This window comes from Uloborus diversus, chromosome 9 (genome assembly GCF_026930045.1).
Source record: "Uloborus diversus isolate 005 chromosome 9, Udiv.v.3.1, whole genome shotgun sequence".
Lineage (NCBI taxonomy): Eukaryota > Metazoa > Arthropoda > Arachnida > Araneae > Uloboridae > Uloborus > Uloborus diversus.
The window spans coordinates 139,738,292-139,759,190 of NC_072739.1; the positions used below are offsets into that span (position 1 = coordinate 139,738,292).

The following is a 20,899-nucleotide window of genomic DNA, read 5'->3' on the forward strand; positions in this document are numbered from 1 at the left end:
TTTGCCCAATCGAATGTTATTTTCCCATATTCCAACTTAGATTAGCATGTTTTAGGTTTAATTTAGTAGAAAATAAATAAATTTATTTTATGGGAAGCATGCCAACATTGAACTTGGTTCGTGAAAATTAGCTTCTCTGAGCTTTCAATCGTTTTGCATCTTATAAATATTTTTATATTTATGGCAATTAGAAGTTATTTTGACATGCTACGTCAGATTAACTCGATTAAATTTTTACTTAAATAACTAAAAAATTAATATTTTTTGTGTTGTTTAATTCAAGCTTATTTAGTTTTCCAAACATAATTTTGATTATCATTAGCTTATTTTCGGTTATTACTGTTTTTTTGTGTGGGAGGGGGGGGTATTAAATTTAAACAATTGAGCACATAACATTTTAAAGTAGCGTCTGTATATGAAACAAAGTTGAATTATGTAATTATATGAAGTTGAATTTGTACATCATTTCATTGTCATGATGCCTGCCTGCTGTTGTTGTCGTGTGCCAAGTAGGCTGGGAATTTGAGGTGCACTGCTTCACTTTTCCAACTGTAGAGTAATTTGGTGTGAAGTCCGACTTCTACAGTACACACATGCCATAAGGACCCGTTTATAGGGGACAAGAGAGAGAAAGTACGTCCATAGCCCGAGCCGGGATTCGAACCCGGACCTTCCTATCGCAGTCAGACTTCTCTGACCACTAGACAAGGCAGGCGGCATGATGCCTGCTAAAGGGGAGAATTTGTTTCCCCCCCCCCCCCCCCCATAAAAGTTCAAAGCACTCATGGCCCTGCAATCATGGATTTTTTTTTTAATGTAAGCTTTATGATTCTTGAAAATATACTTTGAATATGAAAATTGCAAAACTATGCCTCATGTGATCTGCTTCTCTTTGTGATTGAGAATTTCAGACATTTTTAGGGAAACTTTCAATACAGTAGATCTGTTTGGTGTGTGATGGATTCATATCGGTGGAGAAGGGATATAAATGCTATTAAAGAAGCATTACAATACAGGAAAACACAAAAATAATTTTAAACTATAGAAAGATGAAGCACAGCTTCATCTATCCTTCAGTGAGACTACCAGCATCCCTGGTTCAATTCAAAATGTATCATTACGCCCATTTAGTTCTATGGAGGCTGCCTTAAGTGCTGCACTAAGTGAATCCCCCCCCCCCTCCCATCCAAATGTTTGTGTAAATAATATTATTCAATGGATAAAAAGATCAGTTGTGCAGAAGGTGATAAAGGAATCGTATCATTAAAAATCAGTATTATGGTTAATTAACAAATTATTTTCAGGGATTTAGCAGCAGGCAGCTAATTTGCCTTTTGATGCTTCCTTGTGTTTAAATGAATGGTCCTCTCAAGATCTTTTTTTTAATCCTAACTGGTCCTCTTTAGTCCTCTTTTTGATTGAAATTGGTCCTCTTTTACCCTTTTCTAAAACTAAAATGTGTTGGGAGCCCTGCATTAGTTTCTAGAAAAGTGAAATTTTATCTGCACAATTGCATTCGATCCTCATTGATTTGGAGGCTTTGGTATGAACTTAAAGAAACGGTTTTGATTACTAAACTGCAGTTTCCTAACGACTTCTCATTTATTTATTTTGAAGCAATTTAAAAACCTATTTTAACTTAAATTTTCCAAAATGCATATTTTTGTAAACAAGTGCAAGGTTATGAAAGTAGTAAAAACTAACCCCCCCCCCCTCACTTTTTGTACTTTAAAACTTTGGGACAGTGGTGGCCACCAAGTTTTTTAGGTCTGGATTATTTTGCTTTAATGACCAAATATTTCTAAATCAAATATATATTTTACTGGGTGTCCTTCAAAGTTATGGGAAATCGTGGATTTCAACTATGATCGAATTTGGTACTGAAAAGTCAGGATTTTCAGGGGGAAAAAATGGTCAAAAAGTATCATATCAGAGATTTTTCTGAGAAAAAAACACAGTATACATTTAAATTTTTAATTTGCATACATTTAAATTTTTACCTGAACACTTTTTTCTAGAAAAGAAAAGGAAATTCACAATCATTTCTTTTTCACAAAAATAAAGAAAATTCACAAAAAATATTTTGCTTTTTCGCATAACGGGGAATTAAAAAATGAAACCTTGATTGACCCCTGATATTACTGTGACATGTGACTTTGATTTCAGCATAGCACATGTTTCAACAACTTATAAAACTTTAAGTTTGGCTTTTACTGCATTGTCAAGTGATAACATAAATTAGAACAGAACTTCACGAATTTCATTCTACTGCACAGCTTGCCCATCGCAGTATCGGATCATGCAAAATCTTTCATTAAAAATTAGATTAGTGACACAACTATTTTAAGAAAGATTTGTGTTCATCTACAAAAAGTTTTGTCTATTTTTTTTTATTTTTAAAGAAGTATGCCTTAATATGTTTAGTACAAATTACAGTTTTACGCTCTTTTACTGTTTGTAAAATTGATTTTGTGTGTATTTTTAGACTTATTTATGCGTATGTATTGCACTTATGTCAGGTAGTGTAATTACATGTTTTTAATCGAATAGTAGTATTGCATTTTGAAAAAAAATGTCATACTGGCGAGCTTTGTTATCGAAATTCCTGTATATCCTTTTTTTTTCAAAATATTCCTATATTATTTCGAAAAATTCCTATATTGTTTGCTGAAAATTCCTATATTTTCCATCGAATTCCTATATTTTTTTCGGAAAATTCCTATATTTTCCTATATTTTTGTTGGCAAATGTCACTTCTATCCCTGTTCTTATATAACTTGAATACCCTACTTTTCTATCATAACTTTTAAACATATGGACACAAGCAATATTCTGTATTGCTAAGAGCACAAAAAAAAAATAATAATAATAATTTTTTTGTAACTTAGGCTAATGAATTATGTTTGCAAAACTGCTAATTTTAGCAGCACTATCTGATATTGATAGAAAATTCCAAAATTTTATTATTTTTATGACCGAGTGAAAGGTTTGTACTTTGTACTGGGAGTTTCTCTCATTTGTGTCCAAATTGAGTCCACTTCTACTTGTCTAAAAGTGCATAGCAGTCATATAGCCTGATTGACACTTAGATTGACTAAATATGTAAGATTATCAATTATTTTAGAATTGCAAAAAGTCAAAGGATTTTTAGCAGTAAGTTTAATATTATTGGGAGAAAGGAAAAAAAAAAAACAGAAGACATTGATTGCAAAGTTTTGCTATGTAGAAATGTGCAAATGGTTGAGATAACGAAAACCTAATTTTAGTACCAAGTATTAATTGCATGATGGTTATCTCCTCGTAATGAGAATTCAATAATGAATGATTTTTTTAAAAAAAATCTTGTATTGCAGATGATCATGATGTGTGGTCTTCCTGGTGCTGGAAAATCTGTCTGGGCTGCTGATTATTCTGCCAAGAATCCTGAAAAGAAGTATAATGTGCTAGGAACTAATAACATTATAGACAAAATGAAGGTAAGACTCTTGACTTCATTTGTTCACTGCATAATACAGTATGAGACCCCAACTTTGGAATCCCAAAGCCTGAAAGACCCTTAGTCCAAAACTTTTTTTAAATAAAAAATACTTTTGTTTCTTTATTATTTTTGTCTTTAAATTTAAAAGTTTGAAATTGTTTCTGTTCCGCAATCACTCGTTTAAGGCACAATACTTTCATTTCAGTTTTTTAAAAGTTTTTTCAATGCCATGTGTTATGCGTAAATAAGCATTTTGCCATAATTGTGCGGCTATCTTTTAACAATCACTTTTGGTTAACGATTATTCTTTTTTTCTTATAAGTATGCAATAAAAACACTGTTGAACTAAAGTACAACATTCTTTTTAGTAAAAATATGATTTATTTATAGTATGAATCGTCACATTGCATAATAATAACAAGCAGCATCCGCCGATCATGTGCTGCAGAAAATTATTTCCAACTTTTGTTTTAGTATGGTGAAGTATACTTTTATCCAGATTGATGAGGAAATTTAGCGAGAACATTAACGAAATCAGGAAAAACATGACAAATACGGCACAATAGGAGAGTTTTCAATTTTTTGAGTCTGAATCTACGATCAGAAAAATTCTGAAATACGGAGAAAAGTTGCAATCTTAAACATTCCAGATTTGAGGTCCCATACTATATACACTATTCAATAATAAAAAATAAAGAAATTTTTCTTTTTACATTCAGTTCTCAATAACTTAAAGTTCCAAGTGACCTACTAAAACCTCAGATTTATATTAGTAGCTCAAGTTATGAGAAGTTCTTACAGCTTCCTTAAGCGAATGGGAACCGATGAAAACTTTGAGACGAAAGAAAGTTCCAGTTATGAGGCTTTTAGTTATGTCGTTTACTGTAGAAGAGTGATTAACAATAACTTTTTGCAGAGTCATAATTCAATCAGTGATGTAACTATTTTTGTAATCAACATCCTTTTGCCATCTGGTGAACAAATTTTCAATCTTTGAATGTTAAAAACCAACTACTTTTGGAGCACAATTACTGCAGAGGGCACTTTGCATTTTAACCAATTTTTCAAGGTTTTGTCACTTAAAAAATGCTGTAGTGGTCAAAACAGAAGGAATCAGATAGTGCAATGTCTGGCGAGTATATTCCAGCAATTGTCTTTTAAAAAGGAGGAATTATGAGGCATTGTTGTGCAAGACCACAGTATTCTAGACAAACCCAGGAAAAAATTGATGAATTGTGGCAGGTTGCGTTACCCCCTTTACTGACTACCACATTGTACCCCTTAATTTATTTTTATTACATCATGAACACAGTTATTACTTTATAGTTAGTCCTTCCAAAAGTAAAAATAAAATAATAATTTGGTTTATCCAATTAAAAACCAAAGATTATAAGAATTAAAAATCAAAAATTTAGTCAAACTCTGCATAAATAGATATTTTCTTTTCTGAGAGATGATTTAGTAACCGATTATCAGGGTAAAACATGCTGTATCATAAATAACCTTGCGTACTTTACATACAAATAAAAATTTAAAATGCATGGTTACAATAAAATCAAATGTCTGATTAAAGATAAAGTGGGGAAAAAAGAAGAGATTGCTCTTGAATCTATTTTATTTACTTGGATAACATGAACTTAATATTTTTTGTGACACTAGTGCTGCTCCATTTGCTGCAGACTGTTGATATTCATCAGAACCATTAAAAACTTACTAATTGCACTGCCGTAAAATATTTCAAGTTTTCCAAACTATGCATAATTTTTCTTCTAATATATTTTCTCCGTTCCTGCAGGTGATGGGTCTCCCCCGTAAAAGAAACTACCATGGCAGGTGGGATGTTCTCATACAGATGGCCACCAAGTGTCTAAATAAGATGTTTGAGATTGGATCCAAACTCAGACGGAACTACATCCTAGATCAAGTAAGAAACTCTTGAACATTCAATTTAATGTTGATTTATAATGTAGTCGGGCATAAAGATTTTGTGATTTGTCAGAAAAAATTGACCTTGGGAACAGTGCTCGAAATTACCGGTCGTTAGTCGTATTTTGCAACTGTAAATTTCATTTTGACGACCGCGATTTGAAACGTAGTCGTCACTGTGACGCCTAGCTTTCCCCCCTACTAAGCTTTCACTTTCGGAAGATTTGTCTCCAAAAACATCTGCATGCGTTGCGATTACGGAAAATTTCCTGGAAGGAAATTCCCACGAGGATTCCTTTTTTTCCCCACAGGATTTCGCTCATCTTTTTTCCTTTCTTTTTTTTTAAATCATCGCTACCATCATTTTTTATTTGTTGAAAATATGAGTAAACGTAATTTAAAGTCATATTTTACGCCACTAAATACTGGCGGAAATAAACGGCCAAGGATTGCCGATGAAGTCGAAATAGAAAAAAATAATGACGAAGTAGATGCGACTTCTAAATGTACACGGAAAAGTGTCAACGCTGCAACTTTCATCAAGTGGCAAAAGCAGTTTCCGTGGTTGGAAAGAAAGGGTGAAGACCTGATGGTATGTGAAATCTGTAAAGATTTTGGAAAAAAAGAAGATACTGGATTCATCGATGGTTGTCCTACTGCAAGATTCGAAACAATAAGTAGTTTTCTTGTTGATTAGTGCAGGCGGTTCATTCGTTTTTTTTATTTCTATTATTATTTTTAAAGATATTTATTAAATTGCGCTTAATTGTTTTTCAAAACACATCATAAATGCAATTTACAATACTGAACACATTCTTCTCGGAATAATAGTTCCGGTGTTTGATATTGCAATCCTTTTGCATCTTGCCGATATTATAATACTTTTAAAATATAGAAATTATTTTTACATATGTTACGATTAGGTTAGCTTTTTTTCTTTTTTATTTTAATTTATAACATATTATTTTTTCAATACATGCGGACAATGAACACGTGCTTTGCCGGAAGTTTATTTTCGCTTTTGACCTTTCAATCCTTTTGAATCTTGTAAATATATTAATATTATTTGGCAATTGGACACATGCCACTTCAGATTAACTTGTTTTCTGCATTTGTTTTTCTTTTTGATAAATAAATTTATTTTCGAAATCATTCCAACACTAAACTTGCACTTTGTGGAAAATTGCGTATCGTGTTCGAGATTGCAATCCTTTTGCATCTTGTCAATGTTTTAATACTTTTAAAATCTAGAAGTTATTTTTACATATGCTACCTTTAGGTTAGCTTATTTTCTTTTTTATTTTAATTTATAATATATTATTTTTTTCAAAACATGCGGACAATGAGCACGTGCTTTGTGAGAAATTTATTCTCGTTTTGGACCTTTCAATCCTTTTGCATCTTGTAAGTAAATATATTAATATTTTGACAATTAGTCGCATGACACTCAGATTAACTTATTTTCTGCGTTTGTTTTTCTTTTTAATGAATAAATTTATTTTCGAAATCATTCCAACACTAAACTTGCACTTTGTGGAAAATTGCGTATCGTGTTCAAGATTGCAATCCTTTTGCATCTTGTCAATATTTTTAATACTTTTAAAATCTAGAATTTGTTTTTTTTTTTAGTTTTATGTCACTAAATTAAGTTAATAGTAATTATGGTACTTGTATAAACTTAGCAGGTGATTCCAAAATGCATTATTTTAATGCATTGTACATATATATCAGCTTGTTTTCATACATATTATAGTTTAGTATAAATTTCAGCATGTTATTGAACGCATTTGCAAATTGCAACCAAGTAAAGCATAACGGCACCTAAGAAAAAAATATTGGTTGCCAATGGCACCTAAGTAGCTGATGCTAATTTCGACCTCTGCTTGGGAAATAGTTTAAAAATATTATCAGGACTGAAGATTTTCACCCACTCAAGGTTTGTTGAAGCACACACTGAGTACATGGCATCAGTTATATGGTGCTGCAAACACATCTTTAACCAGCAATCTAATATCTAATGAAATTTCTTCTGATATTATGATATGTTTCCAAATATGTATATTTTGAAATGTATAAATCTTTGTATTATAACACAAAGATTATAAATGTATAATCTTTGTGTTATATATATATATATATATTGTATCAAAGATTACAATATATATATATATATAACAATATATATATATATATATTGTAATCTTTGTATTATTTGTACATACTCCCATCTACCTCAAAAATAAAAGTTTTGTCAAGTGATGCATGTTCAACAATTAGGCTTAAATAATAGAAGAAAAGAAGAGCTATTTAATGCTATTTTCGGGTCCTAAAATTGAAATCCAAATTATGGGTACTTTTTTGCCGTTTGCCCCCCCCCCCCCCTCCTCTTTAACAGCTTAAACCATTTTAAACACTGCATTTCATTTAATATGCAATGCTTTTCGGGTAGGGCAAAGAAAGGAAACCGTTATCATTGGTAGCATAAATCAGGGAAAAGTCGGGGAACTTTATTCCCAGTTCCTGTCGCCACCTGAGTGGATTCCAACCCTCGGGTTCATCGCTCCTGAAGAGATGATTTTTCATTTCCAAGAGGTGATAAATTTGAGGGACAGTTAGTATTTAAAAGACGGGATAAAGGGAGGGGAGCGATTGACAACTGCCCTCTACATGATGGGTGGGGGGGGGGGGGTGACTTATGGTTTTCAACCGCCTCCTCCTTGAATAGACTGTGAATCCACCCCTGATCCATTATCCATTGAATCAATAGGATAGGTAGCTAGTAAATGTGACGTTTTATCTGTTAACTCATTTTTTTCTTCTGCGTGTCATGACATCATTGTCAACTTAAGTTGTAAGCAAGTACAGTAAAACCTCGCTACAACAATATTTTTTGGACCAACAAAATACATTGTTGTAGAGGGATACATTGTTATATCTAGGGCCTACATATTTTATTAATACAATAGGTTTTTTTTTTTTTTAATTTTAATGTTATAGTATATATGCGCTACCTAGATGTAAATATATTTGGCTGATTCTCCAAAATCCTAACAATATTATGTCCCAGGAGCCTAACATTAGGATTGTTTAGCCTAGACTAAAAAAAAAATATTCCTTATTTATACTTGTTTCTCATACTTAAATTATTTTTTAATTATATAAACATTCTACAAATTTAACTCCTAGAACTAAATTTAATTATCAGGGTTCGTATGGGTCATGGAAATCCTGGAAAGTCATGGAAAGAAAATAAACGAATTTCAGACCTAATACTTTCATTAAAAGTCATGGAAATTTATTTTAAGTCATGGAAAAATGTCTTGGGTAATAAAAAGGTAACAATAGCTAAAAGAGCTCTATAAATATTGAGTGATTTAGTAACATTGCATATAAATTGAACCATCTCAAAAACAAATCTGAGTTTTGGAATCCAATTTCATCTGCTTCTGTAAAAACCGCTCGCCTTTTTTTGTAACGTGATTTTACTACTGGGACGTCACTAATTTTGAATTAACCGTTATTTTCAGCACTTCTTATATTTTATATTCTGTAGTAGTAGACTTGCATATTCTTGATTTTGTCACGCCCCCTCAAAAAGTGTGATTGAATTGCATCAGAGTTCATTTCAACTATTTGTAAAAGATTCATTATTAAATTTACCCGAGTTTATCTCAATAAGTTGAAGGCTTTAGAAAATGAAGACTTTAGTCAGGCAATAGAACATAGGAATAGCGGAATTCTAATACTCTAAGACAGTGGTGCCCAATATACAGCTCGCAAAACTGATCCTTGTGGCCAGCTGAAAAATCTGGTTTAGAAAAATGAGTTTACTGAAAAACGTGGCTTTACTGCATGAACACTTATACTGTCAAATTACATGGGTGATTATAAGCGCTTATGACACCAAAGGACAATGTTTTTGTCAAGTAAATTTATTATTGGAAACTTAGTAATGACTCATTCAATTTTTGTCCCATTCATTACTATTTGGCCCTATTTATTTAATATTTAATAGACATTTAAACATCAGTGTATTGCATTCACTATATTTTTATTTTGCTTGAATTTATATGATAAAGACAAATAAGAATAATTTATTAGTTTCTGCAGTGTGCACTGATATTTTTTCAGTCACTAGTAAGTGCTTCAATGAGGTAGTGGTACTTATGTAAGTTTTTCCATTGCGCATTTCCAGAAATTGTCTAGTTTTACATCAAATAGTACTATTCTCTTCGTGTAACAAGGTCATGAAAAATTTTATGAAGTCCTGAAAAAGTCTTGAAAAGTCATGGAATTTTTTTATCCGAATTGAGTATGAACCCTGAATTATCTAAATATTGAAGGTACTTCATTTTAAAGTTTTTCCCCACGTTTCATGTCATTTTCCTGTGCTAAGATTGAGTTCAATTATTATAGATTTAGAAAAGGAATTTTAATTTGTTGTACTACAACCCTGTTTATTATCACCATTTTGTTAATATGATTTTTCTGCTGTTATTACTAAAACTTTCAAGTTCAAAATCATTTTTAATAATTCTTACAGTGGTGAAAAGGAATAAGTACACAATTTGCAGTAAGTTTTCTCTTGTCAGAAAAAAGGGGCAAAAGTTGATAAAGTAGGATATTTTTCATTATTTGAAAACCAAATTATTGTAACAAAGGAGTTTTAAATTTTGAAAAATATTGTTTTAGAGGAGTTTATTGCTGTAGAGAGTATTGCAATATTGAGAGGAGGATAATATTAATTCCTATGCGATTTCACCGGGACCACGAAATATTATCGTTGTATCGGATAGCGTTGTCGCGAGGTTTTATTCTATAGCCAACCGTATTGCCTCTTTTTTTTTTTTTAAATTTTACATTCTTTTTTATTTAAATCTTTTGAACTTATTCGGATAGCTCAAGTAAAAACCCAAAGTTTGGAGAACTAAAAACAGGTTATAAGCTAGCAAGCCCAACTAAAAAAAATGTGGAATGATCTGCTCAGGAAGAAAGGTTTTACAGACACATATTTAACGATCAAATAAACATTTTATTGAACGATAAATATATCAAAAACATGGAAATATTAACAAGTGTAAGTAAAAACTCACATTCCCCAACAGTTGACTAAAAATCCCCCCAAAAATATGAGTAGGAAACATTTCTCAAAATAGTATCGTTAAAGTTCCAGTAAAATCCACGTGACTAGTTTAATACAAGTACCACCTTGAGTCCTATGCCAGAAACAGAATAGTTCAGATGAATAACGTGAAAGTTCCTACCGTACAAGCTATTCCTTCCTTAAAAGCTGGCACTAAAATGTGAAGGTGTGATCCAACAATTTGGATCCCATATCAAAATTGTCCGCAGTCATTCCACTCAAATACAGCCACCATGCTGAATCATTCAAAATACCTGTCCTCCCGGACAACAGGAACCATCCATCGGACAAGGAAATCTAACAGACATCCAATCCAGCTCTCGAACCTGAATCTTCAATGGCCCTGTTTTCTAGCCTTTTATCAGCAAAAACGACTTGATTTTAACTCTGTTATAGAAAGAAAATCCTCCATTTAAAAAGACATTTCAAGGCAACCACTGGAACACACCCTCATTTCTAGCTGGCTAAACGAATACTTCCTACTTCTTTAAAAAATAATCCACTATACAACATGGAACATTCAATCTGAAGCTCTCAGCTCCCAGGCACAATCTCAGCACCTTAGCAAAACATCGAACTGCAGTTACAACATCGTAAATAATAAAGAGATTGAGAGTTCACACCTAAATACTGTTCCCACACGCGATGCTATGAGGCATATCTAAAAGCATGCACATATTATATTGATGAAACAACTCAACACAGTTTCCAATTTAAAACTCAAATCTTTAGAATTGTTTCCTACATGCAGACAGCAAAAAGTTACTCAAAATCTTAACTATGATGTCACATCGCTGGTAAAATAACAGAATGACATTCTAAGTTCGAAAAAAGAAGGAAATAAGTTTTGGAAGCTTTTATAAACCTTCTAAAACTTAAGGAATTTTTTTCCAAGAACCAAAAATAATGGCTCTAGGTCAACAAAATCATGGCTTTTAAAGTGTTTACCAATGTTATATTTTGTACATGAATATTTAATATTGAAAAAAGTGTACATTTGTATACAGAAAGTATAATTAATCCTTGCTTCCATTTTTTAGACAAATGTGTATCCGACTGCACAGCGTAGGAAAATGCGCAATTTTGAGTGTTTCAAACGTATTGCCGTTGTAGTGGTGCCCTCAGAGCAAGAATACAAGAGGCGCTGTGATAAGAGGGACAGAGAAGAGGGCAAGGAAATCCCGGACAGTGCAGTCCTAGAAATGAAAGGTGAGTTGTTATATTTCTTAGAGCAGGAGAACTAATTTGGAAATGGATAAAAAATTTCTTTTGAGGGAGGAGGGGAAGGATTTTGCAGTTTCAAAAAAGTGATTTTTTCTTTTTTGTTTTATCTTGTAGTTAAACATTTCAAAAATATGTTCCGAAATTTTAAAAACGTTTCAAACAATATTCTCAAAGTTATTAAGTGCTCAGTCTCCACTCCTTCAAACTGTAGCTCCCACAGCTGCCGAAGAAAGCAGCAGCTCTGACATCTGCATGTGCTCAGAATGTCAGTGCTGCTTGCTTGGGGTTAGTTAAGTATACTATAAATAAAAAATGAAAAAAAAGGCTGAGGACGTCGAAGCTACTACAAGGACTGTACTCTCTGGAGCTGGAATTGATGCTTTTTAGTTTCTAAAACTTTAAACGTGTTTTTCTGAAATCTCCCCCCCCCCCCATCCAAAGTCTGTGTTCACTTCCATTTTACAGGATTCGTACAAGACCTGGAAAGTCATGGAAAAAATTTAAGCCAATTTAAGACCGGGAAAAGTCATGAAAAATTAAAATTTTCAATCAAAGTCTTGAAAATTTATTTTAAAGTCATGGAAAAATGTCCTGGGCGAAGAGAAAACAACAGTAGCTCAAAGAGCATTAGATATTTTGAGTGGTTTAATGCACATAAAGCTATTAAAACTGGAAAATTGAACAAACTGAATTTTGAAATCTCATTGCATCCACTTATGTAGCAGCTGCTCGTCTTTTTTTGCAATATGTTTTATTGCTTAGACATCACTCATTTTTAATTTACCATTATTTTCGGCACTTTTTATATTTTATATTCTGTAGTAGCAGCAAGCTTGCACGTTCTTGATTTTGCCACACCCAGTCAAAATAACGCAATTTATATTGCATCCTAGTTTATTTCCATAAAAACTTCATTATTAAATTTATAAGAGTTAATCTTAATTTGCTGAAGGTTTTGGAAAATAAAGATCTTTAGTCAGTTGATAGAATATAAAAATAGGGAATTCTAATACCGTCGCTCAAGATTCAGAAAGTGGCCAATGACCACTAGACTTAAAAAACTTGGTGGCCACCAGTTTTACCGGGTTTTGAAAACGGCGCTCTAGTACAAGAATGGGGAAGGGGATTTCAATTTGTATTTTTTGAAACAAATATTATGAAAGTGATGCTAAAGGAATGCTAACAAGAAATATAAATTATATTAATGATGGAAATATAAGAGGCATTGGGTGAAAGTTGGGAGCTCCTGAAGCAAATGATTCATTCCACCCATTTTGAAATTTCATAAGAAAATAAAATCATTAAACTAAATATAAAGTAGTGTACACAGTACCATGGTCCCACAGTGAAAAAAAAATACTTCCGATAAAAATAACAACAAATTCCTTTAAAATCTTTTTGTAAATCATTGCAAACGCCATGGTAGTAAAAATCAACATGCACTTTTCAGGTAACTAGTTTAATGAAATGAATTAACTGTAAGAAAATTAGCACGAAGGGAATTGAAAAAATATTAGATAAACATATTATTTGAATTTTTTCAATAATTAGGATTATTGTTTTTTTTTTTTTTTTTTTTTTTTTTTTTTTTTTTTTTGGCATAAAAATAATTAACTACAAACCTCCTCCAGTAATATACAATTTGGCATTTACCAAGAATATATTTCCAAAAAAAAAAAAACATTCTTTTTGGATTATTTGAACTAAGGGTAAGACCAAACATGGTGACTACGTTCCATATGCAGCAACTCTATGTTAGGATGACTATGAAGGGAAAACGATCAAAGGACTGGCTATTGGACTTATATTTTAATCTGATGCGATTGAAGATTAAAAAATTACAACAGTTATTCGAATAAATAGAAACTACCCCGGTTGTTTAAACGATTTTCAATGGAACATATTCCTAATTGATTGCGAGTATTAGCGTCCACATCACAACAGAAATATAGGATATAGTTTATCGAAATATAGTAATATAGTTTTTTTCTTTTATTTTTAATGATGTATGGGATTTTTAATGAAATACAGGATTTATGGGACAACATGAAACATTGTTTATTGCAAAGGAAGGATAAAACGAGGCGCACGGGGGGGGGGGGGGCTTTCTGCAGTCAAAAACAAGTTGCCTTTTCAAGTTTTAAATTAAATAATTTGTCTTCCTATTTTGACGATTTTTTCAGAATAAAGGCTGTTTCAGTTAATTAGGAATCAAATAGGATCGGAACGACCTTCGAGGGTTTAGGTAAAGAAACATACACTATGTTTTTTTTTTTTTCACTTTTAAAGAGCCAAAATTTGCAAAATATTTTCATACTTTCAGAACAAGATTTAAAGCAAAACATGAAACTGTTTTAGAAAAAGAGATCAATAATTAATCCTTAAAAAACTACAATTGAGACAAAATAGTCAGTTTTTAGCACATAAGCGTCTAAATCAATTAGAATTTAAAAAAAATGTTCTGAAGATAAAATTTCGCATTTTTCCAGAAAATAATTATGAATTACCAAGGGAAAAAGGGCACATTTTGCGTTGTTATTGATAGTTTGCACTGCAATAAACATCCAATGCCATTTTCAGAAACTTAGGCTCTTAAAAAGTCTTGTGTACTGCCATCTTGGGAATGATCAAATATGGCGGCTTCGACAAAAATTAAGAAATAATTTTTTGAATTTGTAGCGTGAAAACAATTTAAAAATAATCTTCGTGAAACTACAATTCAGTTGAAAAGTTTTTAGCACATTTGCGTCCAAGGCAGTGAGGATAAGATTAAGTTTTAAGAACAAAATTTTTTATTTCTCAAGAAAATTACATATTTAAAATAAATTTTAAAAAAAATTAATTTGAATTTTGACATCTTGAATTCAAATTATGTTTTTCGCAATCACAAGTGTGTGTATGTAGGCGTGTGTGTTTCTGTGTAGGGGTATGTGTATGTGTGTGTAGACATGTGTGTTTGTCTGTGTGCTGGCATAAGTGTGTGGGTAGTTGTGTTTATGAATGTGTGTATGTGTGTGGGAGGAGGCATGTGTATGTGTGTAGGCATATGTGTTTGTGTCAGTGTGCAGGCATGAATGTGTGAGTAGTTGTGTGTATGTGTGTGTGCGTGTGTGTGTTTAGTTGTGTATGTATGCGCGTGTGTGTAGGACATGGATGCAACCTGGAGACGGCTTTCGCTATAGGAGCAGCATCGTGAGGAGCCGGTCGACGGTGACAGGATGCAGAGGGTGGCGGTGGGAAAATAAAAAGATAGGACGTCAAAACAGTCAAATGAGAACAATAAGCAATCGTGATTGCTCAAAAAAAAAATTTGAATTTTGACATCTTGAATTCAAATTATGTTTTTCGCCATCACGAGTGTGTATATGTAGGCATGTGTGTTTGTGTGTGTGAGGGGGGGGGTGTTTGTGTGTACGGGTTATGTGTGTTTGTGTCTGTGTGCTGGCATAAGTGTGTGGGTAGTTGTATGTATGAATGTGTGTGGGGGGGGTATGTGTATGTGTGTGGGGGTATGTGTATGTGTATGTAAGTATATGTGTTTGTGTCTGTGTGCAGGCATGAATGTGTGGGTAGTTGTGTGTAGGTGTTTTTGTGTGTGTGTATGTGCGCGTGTGTGTGTGTAGTTGTGTATGTATGCGCATGTGTGTAAGACATGGATGCAACCTGGAGACGGCTTTCGCTATAGGAGCAGCATCGTGTGGAGCCAGCCGGTCCACGGTGATGGTGCGGAGGGTGGCGGTGGGAAAATAAAATGATAGGACATCAAAAACAGTCAAATGAAAGCAATAAGCAATCGTGATTGCTCAAAAAAACAAGTTGCTGCACATTTTGCGTTGTTTTCATTAGTTTGCAGTTAAAGAAAACATCCAATTCTGCTTTGTTTTTGGAAACTTAGGCATTTAAGCATCGTGTCTACTTCCATCTTATAAATGACCAAAAATGGCGACTACGTTTCATTCATAGCTGAAAAGACTTTTCGATTAAAAACGATTTTCCCAATTGGCCCTACCATCCGCAGGCTTGTGCTTTAGATGCAGGAAAATGTTCTTCTCCCGTTAAATTTGTGCATAATTCCTGTTCACCCTAGAAATTTTTTTCTTTGGAATTATTGAGCGGCAAAAATGGCATCCGCGGTCCTTTTTTATTTTATTGCCAGCGTCATTTTACTTCAAAACTTTTATACATTTTTTTTCAGGAAACATCGATAAAAACGAAGATTAGAACTCAAGGTACAAAATTCCCTGGGAAAAAATTGGAAAAAAAAATTTTTATCTATGTCGTTTTCCATGAAACGATTTTTTTTTTATATGATGTAATTATTTTAATGAACTTATTATTATTTTTTCGTTTTGAAAGCTGTTAAAAAAAATTTGGGGGGGGGGCAAAATTTGAAATTTCCCTGACATTTTTATCTATGTCGTTTTCCATGACAATTCCAGGTTTTCTAGAGCGTACGAACCCCGTTTAATAACAATATTTTCCCGTGTATTATCCGCGGGCGGTCTATAATCTGCAGGTTCTAAAATGAGCCTGAAGAAAAAAAAAGTTTCGTATAATCGGAGGTGGTGTATAATACGATGTAAAAAAATAAAGTTTGAATTTAATATACCATTTGAGCAACTAAACTAAAAACGTGAAAAGGTAATAACTTTGAAGAAATAATCAAAATTAATCTGAAATATAATCTAAAATACAATGATTTCTTCTTGAAATCATGATTATAGTACGTTAATTACTTGAAAAACAAAGAGTTAAGACAAAGGAGCAAATGCTCTAATCTTGTGCAAATGGCTTCCTAATTCACTGTATTTTTGCTTTTTTTACATGGCCTAAATCGCGTAAGAGGAGCATTCAAGCATCGTAAAATAACCAACATACAGGCAGGCAGTGAGAAAGAACATGCAAGCTTTGTAAAAAAAACAACATTCAGTCCGAGTACGGTCTCTATCGTTGAATCCTTATAGTACTGATGCACTGAAATTCTTTTCTTGGGATCTAAATTAAAAATAACCCCCCAAAAAAGTTGGCGACTGTAAAAAATTTTGGGGGTCGCCAATTTTGAAAACTGAGTCGCCACGTGGCGACCGTAAATCTTGACCTTTATCGCTAAAACAGTAGTGCCCAACGTATGGCCAGCAAAACAAATCCATGTGACCCACTGCTACGTTCAATGTCAGGAATCAAAAACTAAGTTCTGGAATTTTTAAACCTATTAATTTATATGTATTTGAAAAGGTGGATTTGAATCAAAACTTATTAAATGCAAAATGTTTTTTTTTTAATAAATATCTGGTTTAGAAATATGAATTATGAATTTACTAAAGAATGGCTTTACTTTAAGGAACCAAAATACTGTCAAGTTATGTGAATGATTAAATGCACAGTTGATACTAAAAGGCAACTTTTGAAGCAAATATTATGGAAACTTACTAGTTAGTAATTACTCATTCAAACTTTGTCTTATTCATTATCATTCTGCCTGTATTATAAAAAAAAATTATTCGACATTTAAGCATCATTATATTACATTCACTGAATTTTTACTTTACTTAAATTTATATGAAGAAGACAATACTTTAGATTTTTAGATTTACTGATATTTTTCCAATGACAAATAAGTGCTTCGATGAAGAAGTGGCATTCATGTTGAACTTTTGCTAATGCAGGGGTGCCCACCGTGGGGGGAGGGGGATCATGGCACAGACTGTGCCATTAAAACTTTTAGGGGGGGTGTTTTAAGGGGTATTTTTCTCCTTTTTGGGAGGGCTCTGACTTTAGGTTGGGCAGGGGGTTCCCGCACTATAGTGAGGGGGTGCACCCATGGCTAGTGCTCATTTTCGAAAATTGACAAGTTTTATATTGTGTAGTACTATTCTCTTCATGTAACAAGGTCATGAAAATGTTTATGAAGTCATGAAAAAGTCATGGAATTTTGTTATCCAAATAGATTATGAACCCTGATTTTAAAACCAATTGACTGATTCATTAAAAATTTTGTGCACACATTCTGCATATAGAAACCTCCCCCCTCCCCCCCCCCCATGTTGAGTTAGTTTTTTTTTTATAGGTTTTTTTATATCAACAAAATAGCAGAATTTTTCGTAAAAAAAAGCACTTGTAACTTCAAATGGTCGCCAAAAATTTTGAAGTCAAGCAAAAAATTATCTGAGAACCAGGGGGGGGGATTAATTAATACTTGGACTGAATTGAAGTAGAATTTGTTTTCAGATAACTGTCAGCAGAGATACAGTGTTGAACACCGCAAATCTTCTTTATCCAAAGGTTGTCTGGGAGAAGTCTGTCACCGGCTTATCTGTGGATATTTTTTGATCAAAAATTTATAGAATATTCTTAGAACCATACACAATAATGCACAAAAGGTTTTAATAAATTTAATCAAACTTTTTTTTATCGTAAAAAAAGTGAATTTTTTGACATTGAAAGCCTTAACCCCCTCCCCCCCCCCCCCCAAGTTGAGAATATTTTGTTCCATATTGTTTTTATGGGTCTTAAGTTTAAATTTTTTTCCTTTAAATGTTGGAACATCCCTTTAGCAGACTTGACTGCTTTAACAAAGTGCTCCCATCAGCAGTGGCGTTTCTCCAGTTTTAAGTTTTTCGATTTTATCCTCCCATCCAATACCTTGGATTCTTAGATCTTTTTAATGTCAATCTTTGGGAATTTTTTGGATCGTCAAGCAGCCCCCTAAATCTTAGTATGGATGTGTAATTTTACTTATGCCTTTTTATATAGCTTGCATACTTCAAAGTTACTTTGCTCTCTAACATCCTCCCTCCTTCACTAGACTGAAGATTACTCTGAGGATATTTATCTCAATCATATGCAGTGAGTTGGGTGTCTTTGTTTAAGGGGGGTTTGTTACATTTCATAAAATAAAACAGGTTGTATGGAATATGTGTGAATAATTTAATTTCACTACTACCTAGATTAGATCTTAAGTTCTACTGGGGAATCTTAAGATTTAGGAGGAAAGTAATACAAAATCTAATTTGTTGATATAAGTTTATATTGAAAGTTCAAGACATTAAAAATTTACTAGAAAGAAATTATTTTCTGGTTTATTAATCTTCTCTTATTTTCTAATGACAAGGTCATGAGAAGACTACCACAACAAATAAATAGAACCATCTATAGTTGAGGCAAAGCAAACTTGGCAGCATTGAAGACTATGAAGAACCTAATCAGACATTATACTTCGGCTGTCATGTTATATTTGCTCCAATTGTACAGAACAAACAATAAAAATATAAAGAACTGGAAAAGCAGCTGTAGTAATAATCTGCACAGTTTGGGGTCCCAATTTTGGAATCCCAAAACTCTAAACTTATTTTTCTTGAATTTTTTTTTTTTTTTTTGCTAAAAGTTCCCTGTTGTTGAGCCATTACAAATAATATACTAGGAAACTGGGGCTACCATCACTTGGCTACTAAATCTTATTTAATTTTAAGGAAGAGAATATGTCAAGTGTAGTGAATTGCAGGCCTTTGGCAATTTAAAATTCTTGTAAAAGTCTTTGTTTAGACAATTATCTCACTTTTTTTGTAGCCAATTTCAAGCTACCCGAAAAGTGTGACATATTTGATGATGTTATCTACACTGAGTTGGGCCCAGAAGAATCTGAGAAACTAGTTAAAAAATATAACGAAGAAGGACGTGCAGCCGTTGGGCCACCCCGCAAACAGTTCAAGTCTAACGATCAAGGAGGTGAGTGAGCTGAAGATGATTAAAATCTTTTTTTAAACTGTCAATGTATATAACTTTTCTTTCTCAATAATCAGTTATCCTGTATTCTCTGCAACTGCAGTGAAACACCATTTATATGTTCTTGAAGGGACTGTATGAAAAAACGTGTATGTGAAAAAATCTATCACGGGTATACTTTAATGGACCTGCTGGGAAAGGCCGATGGAAGGCCATGTCATCCTAGTCAGAGACCAGAGGCCCAGTGACTCTCGGCAACCCGGTACAGATTTAAAACGTATAAACGTTGCTTCACTATATTTCTAAAATTTTTCATTTTAAGAGCTTAGTGGAAGAACAGTTTTGACTTTCATGATCCTAAATCTAAAACTTACAAAAAGCATGTTATGCTCATAGGTATTTACAGTTGGGTCTATCCTAGCCTAGCATCGTTGTAGTGCTGTTATTAGAATCAGCGTAGCCTTTGCAATGCTGCCATCTTAGGTTTTTCCCAAATATAGGAGTTTTTTTCTGTATTCTTTGAAGTACAGTTGAACTCTCTTAATACGATCACGTTTAATACAAAATCACGGCTAAAACGAATATTTTGTGCGTTTAGTTTGGTCTGCTCTTCAATTGGATTAAAAATTTCATGCATAATGCATACATTAAATTAAAAGAAAAATAAAATAAAAAATGTGAGGCCAAAAAAATATGCTATGGAATTATACCTAATATTTTATCTACATAAAAAAAATTTCTCAGTTTTAATTCCATTTACCAAATATAAACTGATCCAAAATGATTAAATTTATTTACAAGATACTTGTTACATCCTGGTGAATAAAAAATCATGTTAGTTTTTCAAAATAGATCCCTAATGTATAAAAAAAATTTAAAGAGTTGGTGTTGGACGTAAACACGCAAATAGTAAAATTGGTCGTTCACTTAAAAATTATTAAAGGCCTGTGAATTTACTTACATTTTAATTTTAAAAACAGCTAAATTCTTAAGTATACTTATGATTGAAGCATATTTCCGTTTTCAAATGATATTATAAAGAATAAAATTATTTAAAAAATATTTTTGACTTGGTGTTAGACATCAACTTTAGGTGTTGGACGTAAATTGTTCATATTGGACGTAAGCTTTTGCTCTTAAATGTAAATATATGACAATGATTACAGTTATAAATATGTAAATTATAGGTTACAAATACTGAAAACAAAATTTACCAAGTAAATACAGAAGAAGGGTTGCTTGGGGGAAGTGGTTGCTGGGGTAAGTGCGTCACCCTCCTAAATCTGAAATATGTACATGGTTTTTGTACTTTTTTTATATTGATTAAGTTAAATTTCATCAGTGATTAGTTTTGCATAGATTTGGGTTTTGTGGAACTTTTTTCTAGGTCAAAAAACTTTGTCAAA

At 32.7% G+C, this 20,899-nt stretch overlaps 1 protein-coding gene across 1 annotated transcript in view; it reads left to right on the forward strand.

Annotated features, from left to right (window-relative positions):
• The window catches only part of LOC129229507 (uncharacterized transmembrane protein DDB_G0289901-like), a 71,692-nt gene that overhangs the window by 41,612 nt on the left and 9,181 nt on the right, over positions 1-20,899 (forward strand). Inside the window, exons 8-11 of the mRNA XM_054863825.1 lie at positions 3,354-3,476; positions 5,274-5,402; positions 11,588-11,756; positions 19,338-19,496. Of these exons, the coding sequence (XP_054719800.1) occupies positions 3,354-3,476; positions 5,274-5,402; positions 11,588-11,756; positions 19,338-19,496 (580 nt within the window). The remainder of the gene's footprint in view (positions 1-3,353; positions 3,477-5,273; positions 5,403-11,587; positions 11,757-19,337; positions 19,497-20,899) is intronic.